The 22,804-nt window shown below is 37.9% G+C and overlaps 1 protein-coding gene and 1 pseudogene across 1 annotated transcript in view; both read right to left on the bottom strand.

Annotated features, from left to right (window-relative positions):
* The window catches only part of PXDNL (peroxidasin like), a 453,123-nt gene that overhangs the window by 33,796 nt on the left and 396,523 nt on the right, over positions 1–22,804 (bottom strand). Inside the window, exons 18-19 of the mRNA XM_032421891.1 lie at positions 17,556–17,690; positions 14,958–15,166 (exon numbers count right to left, since the gene is read on the bottom strand). Coding sequence (XP_032277782.1) covers positions 14,958–15,166; positions 17,556–17,690 — 344 coding nt within the window. The remainder of the gene's footprint in view (positions 1–14,957; positions 15,167–17,555; positions 17,691–22,804) is intronic.
* Positions 20,418–20,540, bottom strand: LOC116643297 (annotated as a pseudogene).

The following is a 22,804-nucleotide window of genomic DNA, read 5'->3' on the forward strand; positions in this document are numbered from 1 at the left end:
CAGCAAAGGCAGTCCTAAGAGGAAAGTATATAGCAATACAAGCCCTTCTCAAGAAACAAGAAAGGGCTCAAATACACAACCTAACCGTACACCTAAAGGAGCTGGAGAAAGAACAGCAAGTAAAGCCTAAACCCAACAGGAGAAGAGAAATAATAAAGATCAGAGCAGAAATCAATGAAATAGAAACCAAAAGAACAGTAGAACAGATCAACGAAACTAGGAGCTGGTTCTTTGAAAGAATTAACAAGATTGATAAACCCCTGGCCAGACTTATCAAAAAGAAAAGAGAAGTGACCCAAATAAATAAAATCATGAACGAAAGAGGAGAGATCACAGCCAACACCAAAGAAATACAAAAATTATAAGAACATATTATGAGTAACTCTATGGCAGCAAATTAGATAATCTGGAAGAAATGGATGCATTCCTAGAGATGTATCAACTACCAAAACTGAACCAGGAAGGAATTGAAAACCTGAACAGACCTATAACCACTAAGGACATTGAAGCAGTCATCAAAAATCTCCTAACAAACAAAAGCCCAGGGCCAGATGGCTTCCCAGGTGAATTCTACCAAACATTTAAAGAATTACTACCTATTCTTCTGAAACTGTCCAAAAAATCGAAATGGAAGGAAAACTTCCAAACTTGTTTTATGAGGCCAGCATTACCTTGATCCCAAAACCATACAAAGAACCCATCAAAAAGGAGAATTACAGACCAATATCCTTGATGAACTTGGATGCAAAAAATCTCACCAAAATACTAGCCAATAGGATCCAAAAGTACATTAAAAGGATTATTCACCACCACCAAGTGGGATTTATTCCTGGGCTGCAAGGTTGGTTCAACATCTGCAAAGCAATCAATGTGATACAATACATTAATGAAAGAAAGAACAAGAACCATATGATCCTTTCAAAAGATGCAGAAAAAGTATTTGAGAAAGTACCGCATCCTTTCTTGATCAAAACTCTTCAGAGTATAGGAATAGAGGGTACATACCTCAATATCATAAAAGCCATCTAGGAAAAACCCACAGCGAATATCATTCTCAATGGGGAAAAACTGAGAGCTTTCCCCTAAGGTCAGGAACACGGCAGGGATGTCCACTATCACCACTGCTATTCAGCATAGTATTAGAAGTCCTAGCCACAGCAATCAGACAACAAAAAGAAATAAAAGGCATCCAAATCGGCAAGGAAGAAGTCAAACTCGCACTCTTTGTAGATGATATGATACTTTATGTGGAAAACCCAAAAGACTTCACCCCAAAACTGCTAGAACTCATACAGGAATTCAGCAAAGTGGCAGGATATAATATCAATGCACAGAAATCAGTGGCATTCCTATACACCAACAATAAGACAGAAGAAAGAGAAATTAAGGAGTTGATCCCATTTACAATTGCACCCAAAACCATGAGATATCTAGGAATAAATCTAACCAAAGAGGCAAAGACTCTGTACTCAGAAAACTATAGCATACTCATGAAAGAAATTGAGGAAGACACAAAGAAATGGAAAAATCCATGCTCATGGATTGGAAGAACAAATATTGTGAAGATGTCAATGCTACCTAGAGCAATCTACACATTCAATGCAATCCCTATCAAAAGACCATCCACTTTTTTCAAAGAAATGGAACAAATAATCCTAAAACTTGTATGGAACCAGAAAAGACCCCGAATAGGCAGAAGAATGTTGAAAAAGAAAAACAAAGTTGGCGGCGTCACAATTCTGGACTTCAAACTCTATTACAAAGCTGTCGTCATCAAGACAGTATGGTACTGGCACAAAATCAGACGCATAGATCAATGGAACAGAAAAGAGCCCAGAAATGGACCCTCAACTCTATGGTCAACTAATCTTCGACAAAGCAGGAAAGAATGTCCAATGGAAAAAAGACAGTCTCTTCAACAAATGGTGTTGGGAAAATTGGACAGCCACTTGCAGAAGAATGAAACTGGACCATTTCCTTATACCACACACAAAAATAGACTCAAAATGGACGAAAGACCTAAATGTGAGATAGGAATCCATCAAAATCCTTGAAGAGAACACAGACAGAAGTCTATTTAAAAGGGGCAAAAATAATAAAGTGAACTAGAATAAATGTTAAAGTAATAAATAAATGTTTCTATGCAGTGCAGGCTTTACATATCAGGTGTGTTTTCAGATAATTACACATGTCATTTAAAATAAGCAGGTTTAAAAGAAAACATCCAAATGGCCAACAGACACATGAAAAAGTGCTCAACATCGCTCGGCATCAGGGAAATCCAAATCAAAACCTCAATGAGATACCACCTCACACCAGTCAGAATGGCTAATATTAACAAGTCAGGAAATGACAGATGTTGGAGGGGATGTGGAGAAAGGGGAACCCTCGTACACTGTTGGTGGGAATGCAAGCTGGTGCAGCCACTCTGGAAAACAGTATGGAGGTTCTTCAAAAAGTTGAAAATAGAGCTACCATACAATCCAGCAATTGCACTACTGGGTATTTACCCCAAAGATACAAATGTAGGGATCCAAAGGGGTATGTGCACCCTGATGTTTATAGCAGCAATGTCCACAATAGCCAAACTGTGTAAAGAGCCAAGATGTCCATCGACAGATGAATGGATAAAGAAGAAGTGGTATATATATACAATGGAATATTATGCAGTCATCAAAAGGAATGAGATCTTGCCATTTGCAACAACGTGGATGGAACTGGAGGGTATTATGCTGAGCGAAATAAGTCAATCAGAGAAAGACATGTATCATATGATCTCACTGATTTGAGGAATTCTTAATCTCAGGAAACAAACTGAGCATTGCTGGAGTGGTGGGAGGGTAGGAGGGATGGGTGGCTGGGTGATAGACATGGGGGAGGGTATGTGCTATGGCGAGCGCTTGAATTGTGTGAGACTTTTCATTTGCAAACCTGTACCTCTGAAACAAATAATACATTATATGTTAAAAAAAAAAGAAGAAGATAGTAGGACGGGAAAATGAAAGGGGGGAAATCAGAGGGGGAGACGAACCATGAGAGACTATGGACTCTGAGAAACAAACTGAGGGTTCTAGAGGGGACGGGGTTTGGGGGATGGGTTAGCTTGGTGATGGGTATTAAAGAGGGCACGTACAGAATGGAGCACTGGGTGTTATATACAAACAATGAATCATGGAACAGTACATCAAAAAATAATGATTTAATGTATGGTGATTAACATAACATAAAATTAAATTTAAAAAAAAAGTACAGAAATGGGCTGCAGGTCAACTCACATTATCTATCGTCTTTCATTTATTTTTTAGGAAGATAGAACTTTAGAATTTATTTTAAAGCACCAGTAGAATATGCAAGGTCATATACATAAATCCGAAAAGGAAAGAATTAGTTGTGTTTGTAATGTAACAGGTATATAGTGATACACATATGAGAACAGAAACACAGAGAAGCATTCCCCTGTACCCTTTTTCCACTGGAGAATGAGCGTTGAGAGTGGGGTGAGCAACCCACTAGAGTTGCAATGACCAGGCAGTTCTTTCTTTTAATGTGACAGTTGTTTTATTCCTGACTTCTTTTTTTTTTTTAATTCACCTTGGTATTTATCCCCAGTTATTGCTGCAGAGGCAAAGCATCCTTAATTGCTGAATGTTTGGCTCTTATGCAAACAACATTTGAATTAAAACAGTATGTTAATTTGGTAGATACTTCGGTTTTATACCTATGCATATATATCTTATATAAATATGTATATACACTTGGTCAAACTCTGTTCTTAGGCCTAACATCAATTATTAATTTGAAACTTTATAGTAACATGTGATGGGTATTATTATCCCTAGTGTTAAATTGAGGAAACTAAGACAGAGATGTTACATTACCTTCTCCAAGGTACTACAGCTTTTTATGGAAGAGCCAGGATTTGAATCCAGACATTTTGTTTCAAAAGTCCAACCTCTTTACTGCTACACTACAGCAAGGAATGAGAAAAATAGAAATAACAAGATTAAAACTCTTGAATATGTGGTTTGTGCAACTTTGGAATAATGGTATCATTATTTGTTAATTGAATGAATGGATGAGTGGATGGATGGATGGATGGACGGTTGGATGGATGACTAGATCTAGAGTGAAAGATAAAAGGAGATGACTTGAATTCATATTGGCTCAAAAATATTGTCAAATTTCTGGTCTACATATGACTTAGGGGAGGCATGAAATAAATAACAGCAGATATATTTCAAGACACCATTAGGAGGAGGTGCAGATGAAGATAAAGCAATATGGCTCATTTTCAAGAAGCATAATGCAACGTGTGTGTGCATGAGTACATGTAACTTCCCATTCAGTGCAGCCTTAGTTGACCCCCCAACCAATCCCTCAGCCTTTGCACTATGAATGAAGCCCTAGATCTTTACTGTGTCAAACAAAATCCTTCCTTATGCACACATTCTTCTGTCTCCAGCCTCATTTCTCTCTAATGCACGATTCATGGCTAATCATCCAGCTCCAACTTTATTTGGTCTCTCTCACCTGAGTAACAAACACCAGAGGTGTTATGTCACCATCTCTAAGAAGCCTTTCTTAAACTGCTAGGACCAGGTCAGATGGAAATTCATTACATTCTCTTAGCACTCTGTACATCTGTCTACTATTCTCCATTGGCTAAGGAGAGAGCAGAGAGGAGGGCTCCATCCTACCTACCAGTTTATCCTCACCACATAGTACAGCACCTGAACATGATCCACACTGAATAAATATTCTAATGAATGAATGAATGAAATTAAAGTGGCCAAATCATTATTTTAAAATATCCAGTTCTTTGTTATTTTCTGTATTTAAGAGTTTGATTGAAGGATTCAAGCTATTTGGGTTTATACCGTGTCTTCCACATTTGAAATATATTACTTTGGATAAGCTATTTAAACTTGTTGCCTCCATTCTCTCATCTATACGTGAGGATGATAACACAATTTATCTCATGGAGTTGGTTAGAGCATTAAATGAGTTAAGGAAAGTAAAGCACTCTGAAAGAATGTCATACACAGATTAAGCTCAAATGTGGCTCTTATTTTTGGAAGAAACTTTAGAGAATAAGATGACTGACTTATTTAGTTCATAAGCAACTTTTGCATAATGTCAAAGTTATAAATGTTTTTGTTCATAAGCATAGAACTAACATTCAAAAAATGTTGTTGAATGAATTAAAACTTAAGGTAATGTGTTTGTAGACAGTTTTTCAAGGCAATTCCAAATGAGTTTAAAAAACAATTTCCCTGAAAATAACTGGTATAAACACTTCAGGATTTTTTTTTTTACATTTACATTTCTTTATAGTGAAAAACAGCACAGAACAATTTGCAGAACTTGCATAAAAGTAACAATTTGCTATTTAAAGGTATTGTCAAATTAAACTAGTAGAAACGTGATGTCAGCCTGCTTGGCAGTGAGTACTGAAAAAAGGAAAGTTTATTTCAATAGGTATGTAGATTGCAATCCCTATGAATCATATCCAAACTCAGACCCCATCTGGTCTGGCCCAGAGATGGACACATGGTAAGGAGACATGTCAGGACACAGAGTCCTGGACATTAATGATTAATTTAACTAAATCAGAAGATTCTGAAGACAACAAGCTGTTTTAGGCATAAGCCTGGATATTCTGATTTGTTGGAGTGGACTGACATTCCTTGATGAGTAAACAAGTTCAAGTTGGGGAGTTGAAGCTGCGGTAGCTCAGGCAATCATGCATGTTTCCATGAACTGATCAAAATTCTGCAACTATGGAATATCAGGGTCCCGATGCTGCATCCCACATACTAAAAATATATCAATGATGATAGGCTTAAAAATTGACAAAAATATGTAACACTTTTTTTAAGTTATCATCAACACTTGTTTCTTAACATTTTAGCACTTCTCATTTGCTGGCAAGAAGAGAAAAGGGAAAAAAGTACAAATAACAATTTAAAGAAACATAAAAATGAAAATTTTGGGGAGACTCTGAGAACAACTTTATTCAATGCTGTGGTTTTATGTTGTATTTATATAACAATCAAATATAATTCCTAGTTCCTAGTTCCTACGGAGGAACCAAGTATATTTACATTCCCTATCTTTAGATGGTGTTTCATCTGAATTAGTGAGCAATACTGAACTGTGGGGTGACAGCAGGAAACCACTCATATTTCTTCATAATCTTACCAGCATTCCATTTTCTTTCTACTTTACAATTGCATTATCTATTGCAGTGTAACAAGTTACCACAAACAGGGTGGCTTAAAACAACACTAATGCACTTTTATGAATTGAATTGTGCTCCTCCCCTTAATTCATATGTTGAAGTCCTAACCTCCAGTACCTCAGAATGTAACCTTATTTGGAAAAAGGGTCATTGCAGATGTAATTAGTTGAGAGGAGTTCACACTGGGGGAGGGTGGGCTCTAATCCAATGTGACTGGTGTCCTTATAAAAAGGGAAGCTTGGACACAGATAACACACACACAGCTGGAAAACCATGGGAAGATGAAGGTAGAAACGGGTAATACAGGAGAAGCCAAGGAAAGCCAATGATGCCAGCAACCGCCAGAAGCTCGGGGAGAGGCAGGGAACAGATTCTCCTTCATAGCCCTCAAGGGGAACCAGCCCTGCAATAAATACCTACAGTCCTCTGTCCTCCAGAATGGTGGGACAAGAAACGTCTATTGTTCAAGCAATGCAGCCTGGAATATTTTGTCATGGCAGCCCTAGCAAACTAAAATTTTAATTATTAAAAATATTACCTCAGGTATTAATTTATTATTAAAATATATGAAATTAAATATATATTAAAATACTCTAATATAAATATTAATATTTAATAAAATATTCCACTTAATTTTCATTACCTCCCTGACAAAATATTCGTTCAAATGATTTTAAAATGTCTATGCAGGGGCGCCTGGGTGGCTCAGTTGGTTAAGCGACTGCCTTGGGCTCAGGTATGATCTCAGGGTCCTGGGATCAAGCCCTGCATCAGCCTTCCTGCTCATCAGGGAGTCTGCTTCTCTCACTCCCTCCGCCCCTCCCCAAGCTCATCTACTCTCTCCCTCAAATAAATAAAATCTTTTTAAAAAGTCTAAGTAACAATTTTATTTTAAATCTAATCATTTAATTTTAGACTAGTTGAGAATACTGCATGTCAATTCTCCTTGTTAGAATTTAAGTTTTTCTGGTGATATGACATATAATCAAATTGTCAGAATTTTCCATGGATATTTGAAAATAAAATTAATTTTAGTTCATAGGGTACAAAATTGGATACATCACTTATAAAGGGATCTCACTGATAATATTCAAATACACTTCCATTAAAGTGTGCTAAATAGATGCTAAGTTATTTCACACGAGTTTCTAACTATGATACAGATTGTGAAATGAAAGTAGACCTTATATCCATTAATGCTTTTCTTTCTTAAATTCAACTTTTTAAAATATTGTTTTTGCCACTCATGTTTCTATCTCTGTGTACCTGACTTACTTTTACCTATTGTTTTATATTTGATCATTCTAAATATTTTGCTTATGTGTATCTCTTGTAATGATGTAGAGTCGAAACTGTTTTTGTATACATCTAAGAATTTTCTACCTTTAATAATTCTCTTAATACGCTGAAACTTCAACTACATCTGAGTCTTACTAGCTTTCTTTAATTTTCGCTTATGCCTCATTGGTTAATTTCTACATTGTTGATTTTATTCCCCTAGTGATCTGCAGGGCATATATCCTGTCTTTACTGCTAAGTACCTGTATATTTCATGGGAGCATATTTGAAAAGAAATTTCACTAATTATCAATGTTAATACTTAAACACTAATAATTCTAAATATAATGAGAATTTTTAAATTTTATAGTAACACTAAAAGGAATCAAAAATCAATTTTTGGTCTTAAAAGACACTTAACTTAATGAAAACTTAACTTAATGAAACCATGCTTATTAGCAACCTACTTCATTTTTTATTTTTTTATTATTTTTTAATTATTTATTTATTTATTTATTATTTTTTAGAGAGAAAGAGAAAGAGCATGAGTTGCAGGGGGGTAGGGAGGGGCCAAGGGAGAGGGAGAGAATCTTACACAGACTCCGGGCCCAGCATGGAGCTGGACACAGGGCTCCATCTCATGACTTTGAGATCATGATCTGAGCGGAAATCAAGAGTGTCACTCAGGTACCCCAACAACCTACCTCTGATACCAGAAGGTTTTTTCCTACTGCGATGTCACAAATTGTAAATAAAACCAAAAATGCTGTATTTGGAAGATAACTCAATACCTCAGAACTTACGAGATGTCATTTAATAGCTAATGTTTTATGCTATATGTAAAGTCAATATTATCAGTAGAGTTTGATTCATTAACTGTATCACCATTTAAACACATCATATTTTGTATCATTTCAGGGATATTTAGTGCCCTTTATCCTACTTATGAGGTTTGTTCTCACTTGATTTCAACAAGCTATTCATATAAGATATTATGTACTTGCAGAACCAAGGAGAGTGGGAGATGTCCTATGGCGCTCTATTAAAAATAGCAACAATTTTCAAAGACAAACCTGAGAACACTGTTGCAAATTAATTGGTTCATTAAAGCTTGATAGGAGTTGCTGAAATCTTACTTCTTTAGTAATACTTTGAAGGCATTTTATAACTTAAGCATGAAACAGCCATAACATCACGAAATATTATGGTAATAAAATCAGTCTCTTATGGGAGAAATTAAACTTTCATTAGTTTACAGACATAAGCACAATTTATTTGAACTAAAGTCAAGAGTAAACATAAATATATTTACATTTGTATATAAAATATACTGTATTTAAAATTACTTGATGTTTTAAAGACAGAACTTCATGTAAACTATGCAGCTGGAAATTGCAAGACCAGATGGTTCCATAAACCCCAGTAGAAAATATACATCTGTTGGTTCTTTGTGAAATTGTTTTATTTGAAAGTTTTATTTAATCAAGTGGCATGGTGTCTTAATACATCACCTGTATTAGGTATATTTTTCATTTTTAAAATGAGTGGAGAGTAAATCATTTTCTGTTTGACACTCAAGGAAATGTTTTATGCTCTATGTAAAATCAATTTTATCAGTAGAGTGATTTATTTGATCTATGGCACAAACAAATGTGCCAATTATAGAGCTTGTTGAAATAAGTAGATTGGTAATATGACTTGTGAATATTGTTAGTTGCATCTGTGATGTCTATAACATTATGCAAAGACTCTTGATCTATTGATTAAATGATACTAAAAATTAGTTTAAATTGATGGTAAAATGTCAAGAGTGTTGCATTTACAATTTGTTAGCATAGGATTCTAAAAAGGAAGGTCATCCAGCTAAAGAAGAGTTCCCATATTTATCTCAGGTAAAAGGGACTTGGAGGAAATTATGGAAAGTATAGAGAAAAGAAAACTAGCTATGAGAAGGTAAGATAAGGAAGAACAGAAATAAAACCTGGACTTGGAATTGAGATGTCTGCATTCTATCCCTAGCCCTGCTAATAAATAGTGAGGGTAAGTTACTTAGACCTTTTCAATTTTCGCTTCCTAATCTTAAAATGAAGTGGGGTTTTTTTGTTTTTTGTTTTTGTTTTTGTTTTTCCCAAATGAAATGATCTCTCATGTTATCTCTCACTCTGAAGACCTATAACTAAGATAGCTAAGGGAGAAAAAGAACCCAGAAATGTAATGTGAAATGCTTTCTGCTTTATAAATTATGTTAAATGATATATTAAATCTAAAAATCTGAGAAATGTTGCATTACCTTATATGCTGGTAAAAAAGATTCCTACTTATTAAATTCATTCATTCTGTCATTTGCTCTTTTGATCGCTGTGATCTTTTGTTAATTACAACACTTGTGAGGTTTCCATGTTCCCTTTTCCTTAAAACCAAATCAAATCAATCAATACTTTGAATACTTGAATACTTCAGGTCTGTTCTGAACCTCTTTTTGTTCTTCATGCTTTTCTCCATATTTTTGGTAAGAACTTACTGTTTTCTGGTACATACTTATGGCACTGAATTACCACTTTTATGCTGGTTGAAATAAGAATAACACCAAATCAAGCAATGTATTCATCTGGTAACTATCTCCACAAACTGGCCTAATGCTTACATATACTTTGAATCAACCTTTAAGTTGTTTTAACATAATATAGACAGATGCATTATGGACAGAATAGCATTTTCTTATGTACTCAGAAAAACAGAAACCTCATGAACAGTAGGTAAATAATCTTTGGCTAGAATCTTCCATGATTTGAATTAGAATATTGTTTCTTTAATCCTTACCGATATTAATCATTTCAGAGTGCTGTATTTAAAGACTAACTCATAAGTACCCTAGTTTTCTGCCATATCACTTGTACCAAAGGTATACATCTGCTCCATGCAAGCTCGCATCCAGAACCAGCATGTAGCTCCCCCTTCGCCTCTGCCATTTCTCCACACTCTCTGGTACTACTGGTAGTAGCGCCCGTGCAAATGATGGTTCCCCTAGTGGACTTCCAGTGTACTGCTCGGTGGTACAACAGAGAAATCAAGCCAGGAATATCTAGAACTGGTCCCTGAAGGAGGTCATCCTGGTGGCTGATGTCCAATTGTTGATAGGTTCTTTCAGATAAATTAGTTCACACATATTTAGCTGCAGTTTGCTCATATTGACAGAATCAGAGTCAACACAGCAGACAGTTTAAACCTACGTGTCAAATACAGAAGCTGGGCAGAGAAATAAACCCATGAAGTAGGTAATGACAAAATGGAACAAACAAGATGCTTAGGCAAGTTTTCCTAAGTTTTTGGAGGGTTGCTGTGTGATTTTTGTTTTTCTTTATTTTTTATTTTTAAAAAATATTTATTTATTTGAGAGAGAGAGTGCAAGCAGGGGAAGGTGCAGAGGGAGAGGAGGGAGAAAATCTCAAGCAGACTCCCCACAGAGCATGGAGCCCCAGGCAGGGCTGGGTCCCATGACCCTGAGATCATGACCTGAGCCTTGAGATTCTCTCCCACCCCCTCTCCCCTCTCCCCACCCTCATTTTCATGCTGTCTCTCTCTAAAAACAAAAACAAAAACAAAAACAAACAAAAAACAAAAAAAAAACATGGGCTTCATGGGCTTAGAGCCCATGGGATTTATACATTCCCAGACAAGAGGACAGGAGGGAGCATGAATGACCTAGTAAACAGTTAAAATGTGTTTTGTTTTTTCCTTATGGGAACTCCTAAGGTTCTATATCAGAATGCTTTTAATCTTCAAAGAAACCCATGTTTTATAACTGAATTCCAGGTCCTACCTTAGCTTCAGATCAAAACTAGTTTTCCCACAGCTTGCTTCAGTATATTTTTAGTCCACACAAGGGAGAGCATAAAATGATTAAACAGGAACCTCCAATGATCTTCAGCAACCACATCTGCTGGTTAACGCTGCCACAAAGGAAACCTCAGGTACCCATGTTTTCCCCAGAGATCGTAGACCTTGATCAGGATGCAGCTCAACAAAAGGCAAGAAGAAAGGTACCTGCCTGGCCCAGTGGTAGATACTTCATCACAGGGTCACAGGAACTACAGGTATTCCCCAGTGTGGAAGATAGGTCTTCCCCTAGGCTCCCAGTCCCGAGGCCAGGACTCCCCAGGGCAAGCTGCGTTGCCTTGGACCCCGCAGACAGGCGCACGCTCGGGGGACCAGGAGAGGGCTGTGCTGAGGCCCTGGGAAAGAGTCAGGCCGAGTGTTCCTGAGGGACCCCAACACCTTGGGAACCACCCAGCCAGGGAAGAGGACTGGGGGCAGCTCAGCTCTGGAAGGACTTGATGTCCAGATTTCTGTGGTTTCCCTGATAGCTTCTGCCTTCAGGGCCTGCTGGGGGTCTCTACTTCTCAGAAGGTGGAGAACGACCTGGGTAGATGGGCTCTCTTCCTGCCCTCAGCCTGGGAGTGGCTGATTTCACCTTCTGCAAGTTTTTTTGCCATGGAGGTAACGTCAACAACCTGACCTGAATCCCCACAATCCAAGAGAGGAAAAGTAACTGTCCATTCCAGAAGCCTGACAGCCAAGGAAAGGGTAGGGAATGCCATCGTCAGAGCATGCCCCAGGGGATGGAAGAGGCAGAGAATTATAACACAGGAATTTAAGGCATGGCAAATGCTGCAGAGAAAAACTTCCTAAAGCTTAATTAGATGATGTTGGAACTAAGAAATTAAATAGAGGAATTTAAAAGGAGGATGGTTCCTACTGAGACTGAAATTAGTGAATTTGATATTAGTGGTCATGTGCAAAAAATATATTAGAACATTTAGCAAAAATATAAGAGGTTGAAATAAGAAGGACAAGAAAAGAGATTTGGAGGGTAAACTGTGCAGGCCTAATAGCCAAAGATATTTCAAAAGGAAAAAATATATATATATTATACAATATTTAAGGAATATATAATTATTAAAGAATATGAGATTCACAACCCCCTTTGTTGAAGAAAAGTATAAATCTGTGAATTGAAATTACTCACTAAGTTTGAGACTGAGTTGATAAGAAAAGTTACCATCTAGACATATTCTGACCTAATAATATATATAAATGGAATGATTTGGGTATATTTATACAGTGGTAAGAAGCAAAGATAAATGGATGATATAATGTGACAAATGACATGCAAAATGAAAAGAAAGTCCAACTCCTTAACACCCTAAGATATTCCACCACTTCACTGTCTACACAAACACACAGCAACACAGCTCTCTAAGTGACATACAAGTCCCATGTCCATCTTTTAGGTCTTATGCCTTCTACCTACCAAGAATAATAAAGTACAGTTATCCAAAACTCAATTGCATTTACAATATTACAGTTTTGGAAAGATTAATTTCAATGTATTTGTGCATTTAGGAGAGGATTTTTGTTGTAGTTTCTATTAAAGAAAGAGCATTCTTACTAGGGCTCAAGACCACAAATTAGGATCTTAATAATAAGAATGCTTCAGATATTCAAGATTCCCTCCTCCCCTTGCCTGTTAAATCTTTGCAATGCATTTTCCATAACAAATATCACCAATAACAAATGCATTACAATTTAAGTAATGAGAGGATCTCTCCTTTGGGTCTTGAGATGTCTGATAGTACATTGGAGCCACAGGACTGAAGGAGAAGGAGGGTGGCAGAGGCAGGGTGCCTTCATTTGGTACCTGCTCACTGTCTGTGCCATGCACGTGTCCTCTGGGTGTTCAAAGGAGACCGTGCACACAGAGAAAAGAGCTGAGGCTTTCAGGTTGGCTATATATAGGTTTAAATCCCAGCTGGGGGACCTCAGAATATGCATTTAACATCCAGGAACCTCATTTTCTTCAAATGTGAAGTGGGGACAATGATACCCACCTTGAAAGACTCATAAAGACTATGAGATAGGCAGGCGTTATATGAATCACCTATCACAGGGCTGGTGGTGTGAGCATCTAGAACAGGCATATGTGGGCATAATGGGACCACAGCTTTTGCTTCCTGGACTTGAATCATCACTTCCATCCACAGCACAGCTATTTTCATCATCATGGCCCACACCCTGCCATCCCATCTATTTTTTCCTCTACTCGGTGGGCTCAATGCCCAGTCTGAAGATGGCAGAAAAAGCAAGAGGACTGTTACTACTTGCCATACATCTTGTTTTTCACATTGCATCCCTGCATCCCATGTTTTGGAGAGCTGGAAATATTTCATTATTCCTGGCCATAATCACCAAGAATTTGAGGTGAGGGAAAGTACACCTCCTTCTCACTGTACTAAATGACTTTCTTCTCTGCCCCATAAAATCCACCATAGAGAAAAAGGAAACTGCAACTCAGATGTCACTGTGTTTTTGGTTCAACACTCTCTCCTATTTCTAGTACTTGCTTTTCCCACTCAGGAATGCTTGGGGCTAATAACATCTCTCCTGTGAATGCCATGTACTACTTCTATGATGGCAACTGTCTTTGTCTTCTTAGAGAACATCGGCGCTCCCCCAGGTCCGTAGCCTCTATACATGGCGGGCACAAGGCCACTGTGGTCTGTGTGTTGGTAGAGGCAGAAGAGACAAAAGTGTGGTATCATGTGAGAGGTATGTGCTCACATGTGGGACCACAGCATGTTCAGCTCAGAACCATCAAGTTCTTAGTTCATTTCTAGGTGTCAGCTCACATGCATCCTCTTCCTAGCCCTAGGTTACCACTTACTCCAAGTTATCTGACACTCTTGAGCCATATTCTCACTTATTAAAGGAGAGTTAGAGCCACATTTCTTAAGAGGTATTGTGGTGACAAAATAGATGCATACAAAGCACCTTAGATAGAGTTTGGCTTATAAAAGGTGATATGGTAGACGTGGCAAATTATGTTATATCACTAGAGAAAGTTCTCTATCAGGACATCCCCAAATTTCCATGAACATGGGTGCAATATCGTATGGAGACTAAATAGTCTAAATTAGCTGAGCTACTATGACTTTTTTCTCCTCTTTGTGTTCAGCTGACCCCAGGAAGCAGATATATCCAGTACCAAATGACTGGAGTTTGATGTTGGGCATAGTCATCTGAAGGGCAAGGAGAACTAGAGACCAGATTGATCACCAAGTTCCACCCCATTCTGCTGGGCCCTCCCCGCTCTCCCAGGCCCCTCCCTGCCTCTGACAACCCCTCCCCACTCTGCTGGGCCCCTCCCTCCCTGACAAGCCCCTCCCCACTCTGAGGAGACTGGATCCAAATGGAGGAGGGGAGGTGGAACGCCTTCCGGTAGTCCTCTCCAACATCCGTTTGATTCCTAAAGGTTAGAAGACCTGCTGTCGTGTGTTTTCCTCCGTGCACCTTTGTTGAAGGAGCCTAATCTTTGATGTTAGAAATCACACAAGCGCGCACACATGCAAATTCAGACAGGGCTAACGGTGTGCTCACTGACCTTCACAGCAGTCTTGCCACACTCGCAGATCGACCTGAGGTATCTCACTGCAGCTCAGGTAATCCTGAGGGTATTGTGCCTTCACGAAGACATCGGCCTGGACTTGCTGGATGTTGTCACCATTGTCACAGAGCACGCGGCCCAGTGACGCCTGCTTCAGCTGAGTGAGCTGTGCGGGAGTGAACACCCCGGGGTTCTCATACCAGAACCTGGTGGTCAGCAAGGAGAGGCACAGAGTGAGGGCCTTGGGGGGAGCAATGCACTGAGCTGCGTGCGGAGCGGAGATAACAGCACAGAGGAGCTCAGCAAAAGAGAAGCATATGGAAAGGATTATGTTTGTTCTCCAACTAAGCATGTTTGAACTGCCTCCAATATTTATAAAGTTCTTAAATCCCATGCTTTTGAACTATCGGTTTCTCTTCAAGTTTTACAAAATGATTCAAAGTAAAGCTTTGTAAAGTTTTAAAAGATTTTTTAAAAGCACGTTTTCTAATCTAAAATTCCATAAACTGGTCTTAGAAATTACCTGAACAGTTTAATATTGACATGTTTGCCTAAAAGGGAAATGTTGCTTTGTAATTATTAATACACACTAGTTTATTTTATCTATTGGTTAATTAGAATGAACACATTCGGTTTCAAATGAAACCATACAGTTTAAAAACATTATTAAAGTGAGCGCTTGTTCATTCCTTCAGGAAGTATTTCAGTACCATATGCCAAGCACTTTTCTCATGCTAAGAATACAACATATGATAGGAAGCAAAACACTGTTGCCACTCACATGGCGTATGGGTTGACTTGTGTCCCCTCAAAATTTATATTCTGAAATCCTAGCCCCCAGTACTTCAGAATGTGACTTTATTTGGAGACAGGTCCATTAAAGAGGTAGTTAAGTAAAAATAAGTCATTAGAGTGTCATGGGGGAATTAAGGTCATAATCCAATATGATTAGTGTCCTTATAAGGAAAGGAAATATGGACACAGACAGGTACAGAGGGGAGACTATGTGGAGAGAAAGGGAGAAGTTGGCCATCTACAAGACAAGGACAAAGGTCGCTGTAGGGACCAACACTCCCAACCTTCACCTAGACTCCAGGACTGTGAGACAATACATTTGTAATTTAAGCCACTCAGTCTTTTGGATTTTATGGTAACCCTAGTAAACTAATACAAATGAGGAAGACAGCTTACATCAAAAAAACCAAAGCTTTCCCAAATTTATTTACTTTTTAACTACTATCAATTGAACATAGCCCAACTATGTGTGGCAATAAATCCAGAGTGCTAAAACTAATTTATAAAAATTAAAATGAAATATTATACTATGAATGTTTGCCAATATGCAATTAAAAGAATTAAATCTGTTCCTACTTTCTTTATAATTCATAAATAGAAGAGATTGGGAAGAAAAATTTAAGTAAAGAATAATTTTTAGTATAACTTTAATTAAAAACTAAGTTCTAGGGGACCCCTGGGTGGCTCAGCCTTCAGCTCAGATCCCAGAGTCCTGGGATCAAGTCCCTCATTGGGCTACCTCCTCGGCAGGGAGTCTAATTCTCCCTCTGCCTGCCACTCTCCCTGCTTGTGCTCTCTCTCTCTCTTCCCCTCTCTGACAAATAAATAAAAAATCTTAAAAAAAAAAAAATAAGTTCTAGATAGTGTTTTAAGTCATATAGAGATATAGATATAGATATGTAGATATAGATACACACATCTCTGCAATAATACAAAAGGTTGTATTGTCAAACAGGTTCACAAGACTCCTAGCTCTTACTCAAGACTATATTAATGATTCAGAAGATACAGCGAGTGCCCTGGAACACATTTGGTTCAAGTAAGAGAGGAGAGCTAATAGTGTGTCCCATGCCAACCCAGTGGGGGCTGCTTAGTTTTTCAGTTTTCTTAGTTTTTATACTTGGTTAGCCTTGCAAGAAAGATATTACATGAACTTACATCTCCAGCCAGCTGTCTGTCATAATTTCATAAAGTCAAGTTGATTTACAATAAACACTTCAGACAAACCAAGAGATCTTTAGGAAGAATTCCCAGTTATCTTTCTGCTTACCTTAGCATACTTTTGCAAGGAGGTCTAGTATTGGGTCAACAGGTCTTCCATGAGGATGAAGAGATACAGCTGCCTGCCTGCTGTCAACTCCTGCCTGCCAACATCATTCACAGTTGCCACAATCTATGAGCCCTAGGTACTACTGTTAATCAGACTTCACAGATGAGGCAACAGGTTTCAGGTGTTATGCTTCTTAAGGTTAAATAGTTTCGAGTAGGTGTGCCCAGATTTAAACACAGGGTAGTAAGTCTAGTGCATCCTTTTAACCACTGACTTCTATGCCTTTCCTAGACAGTCTATTTCTTTTTTTTTTACAAAGATTTATAAAAATTTACAAAAAGGAATGCTATCTGGTATTATCAGTAGTCAGAAAAATTCTGTGACCAGATACTATTTGTTATTTCTCATATTCAAAATATTTTAAATCATAGAAAGCATGGACTCACACTCATAATGTTATTGTACACCTATATTTTGGGGCAAAAAAACAATTTTGTTAGCTTTGATAAGTATAACAGATAATTCTTCACCTATCTCCATCTCTTAGCCGCTGAAACTGGGTAACAAACAGGCACATAAGTGTTGGTCCCACTCTCGTACCAGGGATCAGGTCTTCAACCATGAGGGCGGGCCAGAAGTCAATGTCACCTGGTGAGCCATACAACCTGAAACAAAGATGTGCAGATGTCACATGCTGGGGTGTGAAAGTGACAATGACAGTATTATTTATACAAATGACTACAGAGCATTTTTTTAAATTTATACACACTAAAAAGAAAGGCAGAGATTATTAGTATTCCCATTTCACAGGTAATACTTTGAGATGATAGAAGAATTCAGGGATCACCTAGCTGGCCAGGGAACAGAGCAGTGACCTAACCAAGAGCATTTAACCCCAGTCATGTAATATCCACTGTGTTCTTCTTTATAATTACTCTATAAGTATATGGAATATAACTCGTGTGTGTGTGTGTGTGTGTGTGTGTAGATCTATATCCAACTAATTCGTTCAGAAATAAGTAACAAATAAACTAATTAGTTAACTATTAAAAAATGTCCATGTCAGTGTATATGGTAAGTAGGTTAAACAGAGTGAAAAAATAATCTGTGGAAATAATATAATGTGTTAGATAAATTTTCTCTTGCTAAAAAGACAATGATACTTGATTTGGGATCTGAAGTGATTTTTTAAAATTAAAAAATGTCATAATGTAAATGACAGTTAAGCAAACAGCTTTGGATACACCATCCATTTAAAGAAAGAAAATTAGACCAGTACCCGTGAAACTCCTTGTGAGAGCCGCTGAGACTGTTTTCTCCCTGTCCCTAAGGATAAACATGGGAACAACTTGATCTGTCCCATATGTTACTTTAACATTTTATTTCATGTGTATGATTCCACAGACTGCATATAGTTCAGCTTCATATGTTTTAACCTTGACACAGATGGAAACATCATGTTCGTACTTCCTTTGTTTCACTCAAGTTTATTTGGAGATTCATTCCTGTTGTTGCATACATCTGCATCCTTTTCTCTGCTTTATTGTAGCCCATTGGATATTCTCCCAATTTAGTTGTCTGTTCTACTGGTGATGAATATTGGTGGTGTTTTCAGCTTTTCACTATAAACGTTCTCATACATGTTTCTTAATACAGAAAAAGGTCTTTCTAGGCCAGGCATCAGCAAATTTTTACAACAAAGGATAAGATTGTAAATATTTTCAGCATTGTTGGCTACATTTTGCAATTACTCAACTCTTACCTTTTTCACAAAAGCAGCCAAAGACAACACATAAAAAATGGACACAGTTTTGTTCCAATAAACCTTTACTTAGAAAATCAGGCAGTGGGTTAGATTTGGTCAGTGGGCTGTGGTTTGCGGATCCCTGCTATAGAATATGCTGATGCTAAAGTTTCAAATGCTGAGTGTGGAGCATGACATTTTTAATTTTAATAGATAATGCCAAACTGCTGTCTAAAACATATGTATAGTTCATACTCTCATAATGAGCATACAGAAGTTCTCTGTGATGCATATCTTCAATTTTAATAGATAGTGTCCTTGGCATATTGAATTTATTCTTCAATTTTTTTTTTGTTTAGTCAAAGCTCTTTGCTGCTGCCTTTCTTCTTCCCCCACCTCCTCCTTCCTTCCCCTCCCCCTTGTACCCCTCTCTATCCTCCCCCTCCTGCTCCTTCTCCTCCTACTTCTTCTCCTCCTCCTGCATTTCTTTTCTTAATTTCTGATGATAGCTGGGCTTTTTATATCTCCAAGTACTTGTTTGAGTGTTTGAGTGCTTGTTTAATTCAGATTCAAGTGTTGTATTATAGATTCCTTCTGTTTCATTTTTTTTTCCCCTGGAAGAATTTTTCTCTGAAATGTTTTGATTTGCATTTTTGTTTTCTTGCTACATAGCTTTATTTGAAATAAGCTTTCTCTCTCTCTCTCTCTCTCTCTTATTCCTAGGCATTTCATGAAATGGCTTTCTAGTTCAGTACCATACTCTTCTGTCACTGCAGTGAAGTATAGCATCTTTGATTGAGGTATTGGTGGCAATGGGAGACAGTAGGCATTGATGGGTTTTATTTCTCTTCCATTCTTACAGCATTCTTAATTTCACTTCATTCTGCTTTAGTTTCCTATCGTATCTGAAGGGGTGCTATCCCTTCTCTACTTATCTTCTGTCCCCAAAACATGGCTAACTCTGGTTACTTTCTGCCATGTGACTGGTGTTGTGGACTCCTGGGTTCCAGAGCTACATTTGGTGATTTAACGCTTATTGTTGACCTGTGTCCTTCTAGAGAGATTTTTTTTTTCTCAAAGTTCATCTATATACCCTGCTCCTCTTTCTAATGTCCACAAAGATTTTTAAATTCTCCATCCTTCTCTCCATGCCCACAGACTTGCTGTGGAAGTGGAGCTTCGATGGCAGCTCTGTTGGAACTCGCTGATTTTCAGACTTAAAATAATTTGAAATTCATGCCATTCTTGTCTCCTACTAATTCTAAATGTATGAGTCATGTGTTATTTGGTGTGTCCTCTTCATCAGCCTCATAGTTTTGTAGGAGGCCATGTTAAAAGATTTAAAATCAAATGACCATTTGTTATTTTTCTAAGACTAACTTGAAATTATACCTACTTTGTAAAATTTGTGCTAATCTGATGGGAGTGAAATAGTGTTTCATTATGATTTTTCATTATCCTGATTATTTTGTTGAGCATCTGCTATATATTGATTGGGCAATCTTTTTTTTTTCACATAAAATGCCTATTTATACCACGTCTTTTTCCCATTTTTTCTATTGGGTTATGATTTTCTGTCTTACTTTAGGAGTTCTGTATATATTCTGGATGCTAATGCATTGTTATCTATGTTCAAATGTATTTCTCAAATTTGGGACTTTTTTTTAAGATTTTTTTTTTTCAAAGAGATTGAAACAAGTGAAATTTTAATTAGCAATAATTGCACCTCGGATAAACCTCATTGCCTACGATACTGCCACTGCACAAAGCTTAAAACAAGTGAAATTTTAATAAAATGCCTTATTTAACCCAATTCACACAAAATGTCACTTCAACACGCAATCAATTTTAAAAATCATCAGTGAGATACTTCATGGTCTTTTGTTTCTATTAAGTCTCTGAAATCCAATGTATTTTTATACACACAGCACATCCTCCATTTGGACTGGCCAGATCGCAAGTGCCCCACATGACGGCACAGATCCAGCTTAAGAGCAAGGCTCCCACTAGCTGGCAACAGGGCCGAGGGCAAGTCCTTGGTTCTTCCCCCATGGGTTTGCTCATCTGATGCCAGATGACTCTTCCAGCCTCAAAGGTCTGTGGAGTTCTCTTTCTTAGAAATAGCTGTATTATATCGTTTTTAAAATAACAGATGCAGAGATGGATGAAAGAATTAATGAATAAGTGAACAGGTCAATTATGGGTTACAGTCGCCGATGCCATCATTTGGCTGAGAACAGGAGCAGTGGGAGCAAGCTTGTTGTGGTAACTTGTATGGATGAGAACGTAACCTTACAGCAGCTATAGAAACTGGTAAGACGCTGCGGTTATCCACACACATGGAGAAGACGTGCTTATACACGAGCTTTTCAAATGTATCAAGTATGTCGGTGATAAGGACAAATTTGCTTGGGTAGAAGGGGGAGGGGCAAAGGGAAAGGGAGAGAGAGAGAATCCCAAGCAGACTCCACACTGAGTGCAGAGTCCAAGGCAGGACTCAATCCCAGGGTCCTGATATCATGACCTGAGCCAAAATCAAGTCAGATGCTTAACTGACTGAGCCACACAGGTGACCCAATCGGACTGTTTGTATTAATTACTCTCATTATGTCAGACTTTGATGAAAATAGTGTCTTCCTTTTAAGGTCAATTTTATCAATTTTTTATAGTTTTTTTATACTTTTTTTTTTGCTTTTAATATAATTATATTTTTTCAATATCTATTTTTTTAATTTTATTATGTTAATTATCATACATTACATCATTACTTTTTGATGTAGTGTTACATGATTCATTGTTTGCATATAACACCCATTGATCCATTCAGTACCTGCCCTCTTTAATACCCATCAGAAGGCTAATCCATCCCCCTACACCCCCTCCCATCTAGAACCCGCAGTTTGTTTCTCAGAGTCCATAGTCACTCATGGTTCATCTCCCCCTCCGATTTACCACCTTCATTTTTCCCTTCCTGCTACCTTGTGTTTTTTTGTTTTTTTTTTAACATATAATGTATTATTTGTTTCAGAGGTACAGTTCTGTGATTCAATAGTCTTACACAATTCACAGCACTCACCATAGCACATACCCTCCCCAATATCTATCATCCAGCCACTCCATCCTTCCCATGCCCCACCACTCCAGCAACCCTCAGTTTGTTTCCTGAGTTAAGAATTCCTCATATCAGTGAGATCATATGATACATGTCTTTCTCTGATTGACTTATTTCCATCAGCATAATAACCTCCAGTTCCATCCACGTCGTTGCAAATGGCAAGATCTCATTCCTTTTGATGGGTCTGTAATATTTCATTGTATATATATACCACCTTTTCTTTACCCATTCATCTGTCAGTGGACCTCTTGGCTTTTTACACAGTTTGGCTATTGTGGACAATGCTGCTATAAACATCGGGGTGCACGTACCCCTTCGGATCCCTACATTTGTATCTTTGGGGTAAATACCCAGTAGTGCAATTGCTGCATTGTATGGTACCTCTATTTTCAACTTTTTGAGGAACCTCCATACTGATTCCAGAGTGGCTGCACCAGCTTGCATTCCCACCAACAGTGTAGGAGGGTTCCCCTTTCTCCGCATCCCCACCAACATCTGTCATTTCCTGACCTGTTAATTTTACCCATTCCGACTGGTGTGAGGTGGTATCTCATTGAGGTTTTGATTTGGATTTCCCTGATGCCGAGCAATGTTCAGCACTTTTTCATGTGTCTGTTGGCCATTTGGATGTCTTCTTTGGAAAAAATCTGTTCATGTCTTCTGCCAATTTCTTGATTGGATCATTTGTTCTTTGGGTGTTGAGTTTGATAAGTTCTTTATAGATTTTGGATACTAGCCCTTTATCTGATATGTCATTTGCAAATATCTTCTCCCATTCTGTCAGTTGTCTTTTGGTTTTGTTGACTATTTGCTTTGCTGTGCAGAAGCTTTTTGTTTTGATGAAGTCCCAATAGTTCATTTTGGCCCTTGCTTCCCTTCCCTTTGGCAATGTTTCTCGGAAGAAGTTGCTGCAGGTGAGG

The sequence above is a fragment of the Phoca vitulina genome, unplaced genomic scaffold (genome assembly GCF_004348235.1).
Source record: "Phoca vitulina isolate PV1807 unplaced genomic scaffold, GSC_HSeal_1.0 scaffold25, whole genome shotgun sequence".
Taxonomy (NCBI): Eukaryota; Metazoa; Chordata; class Mammalia; order Carnivora; family Phocidae; genus Phoca; species Phoca vitulina.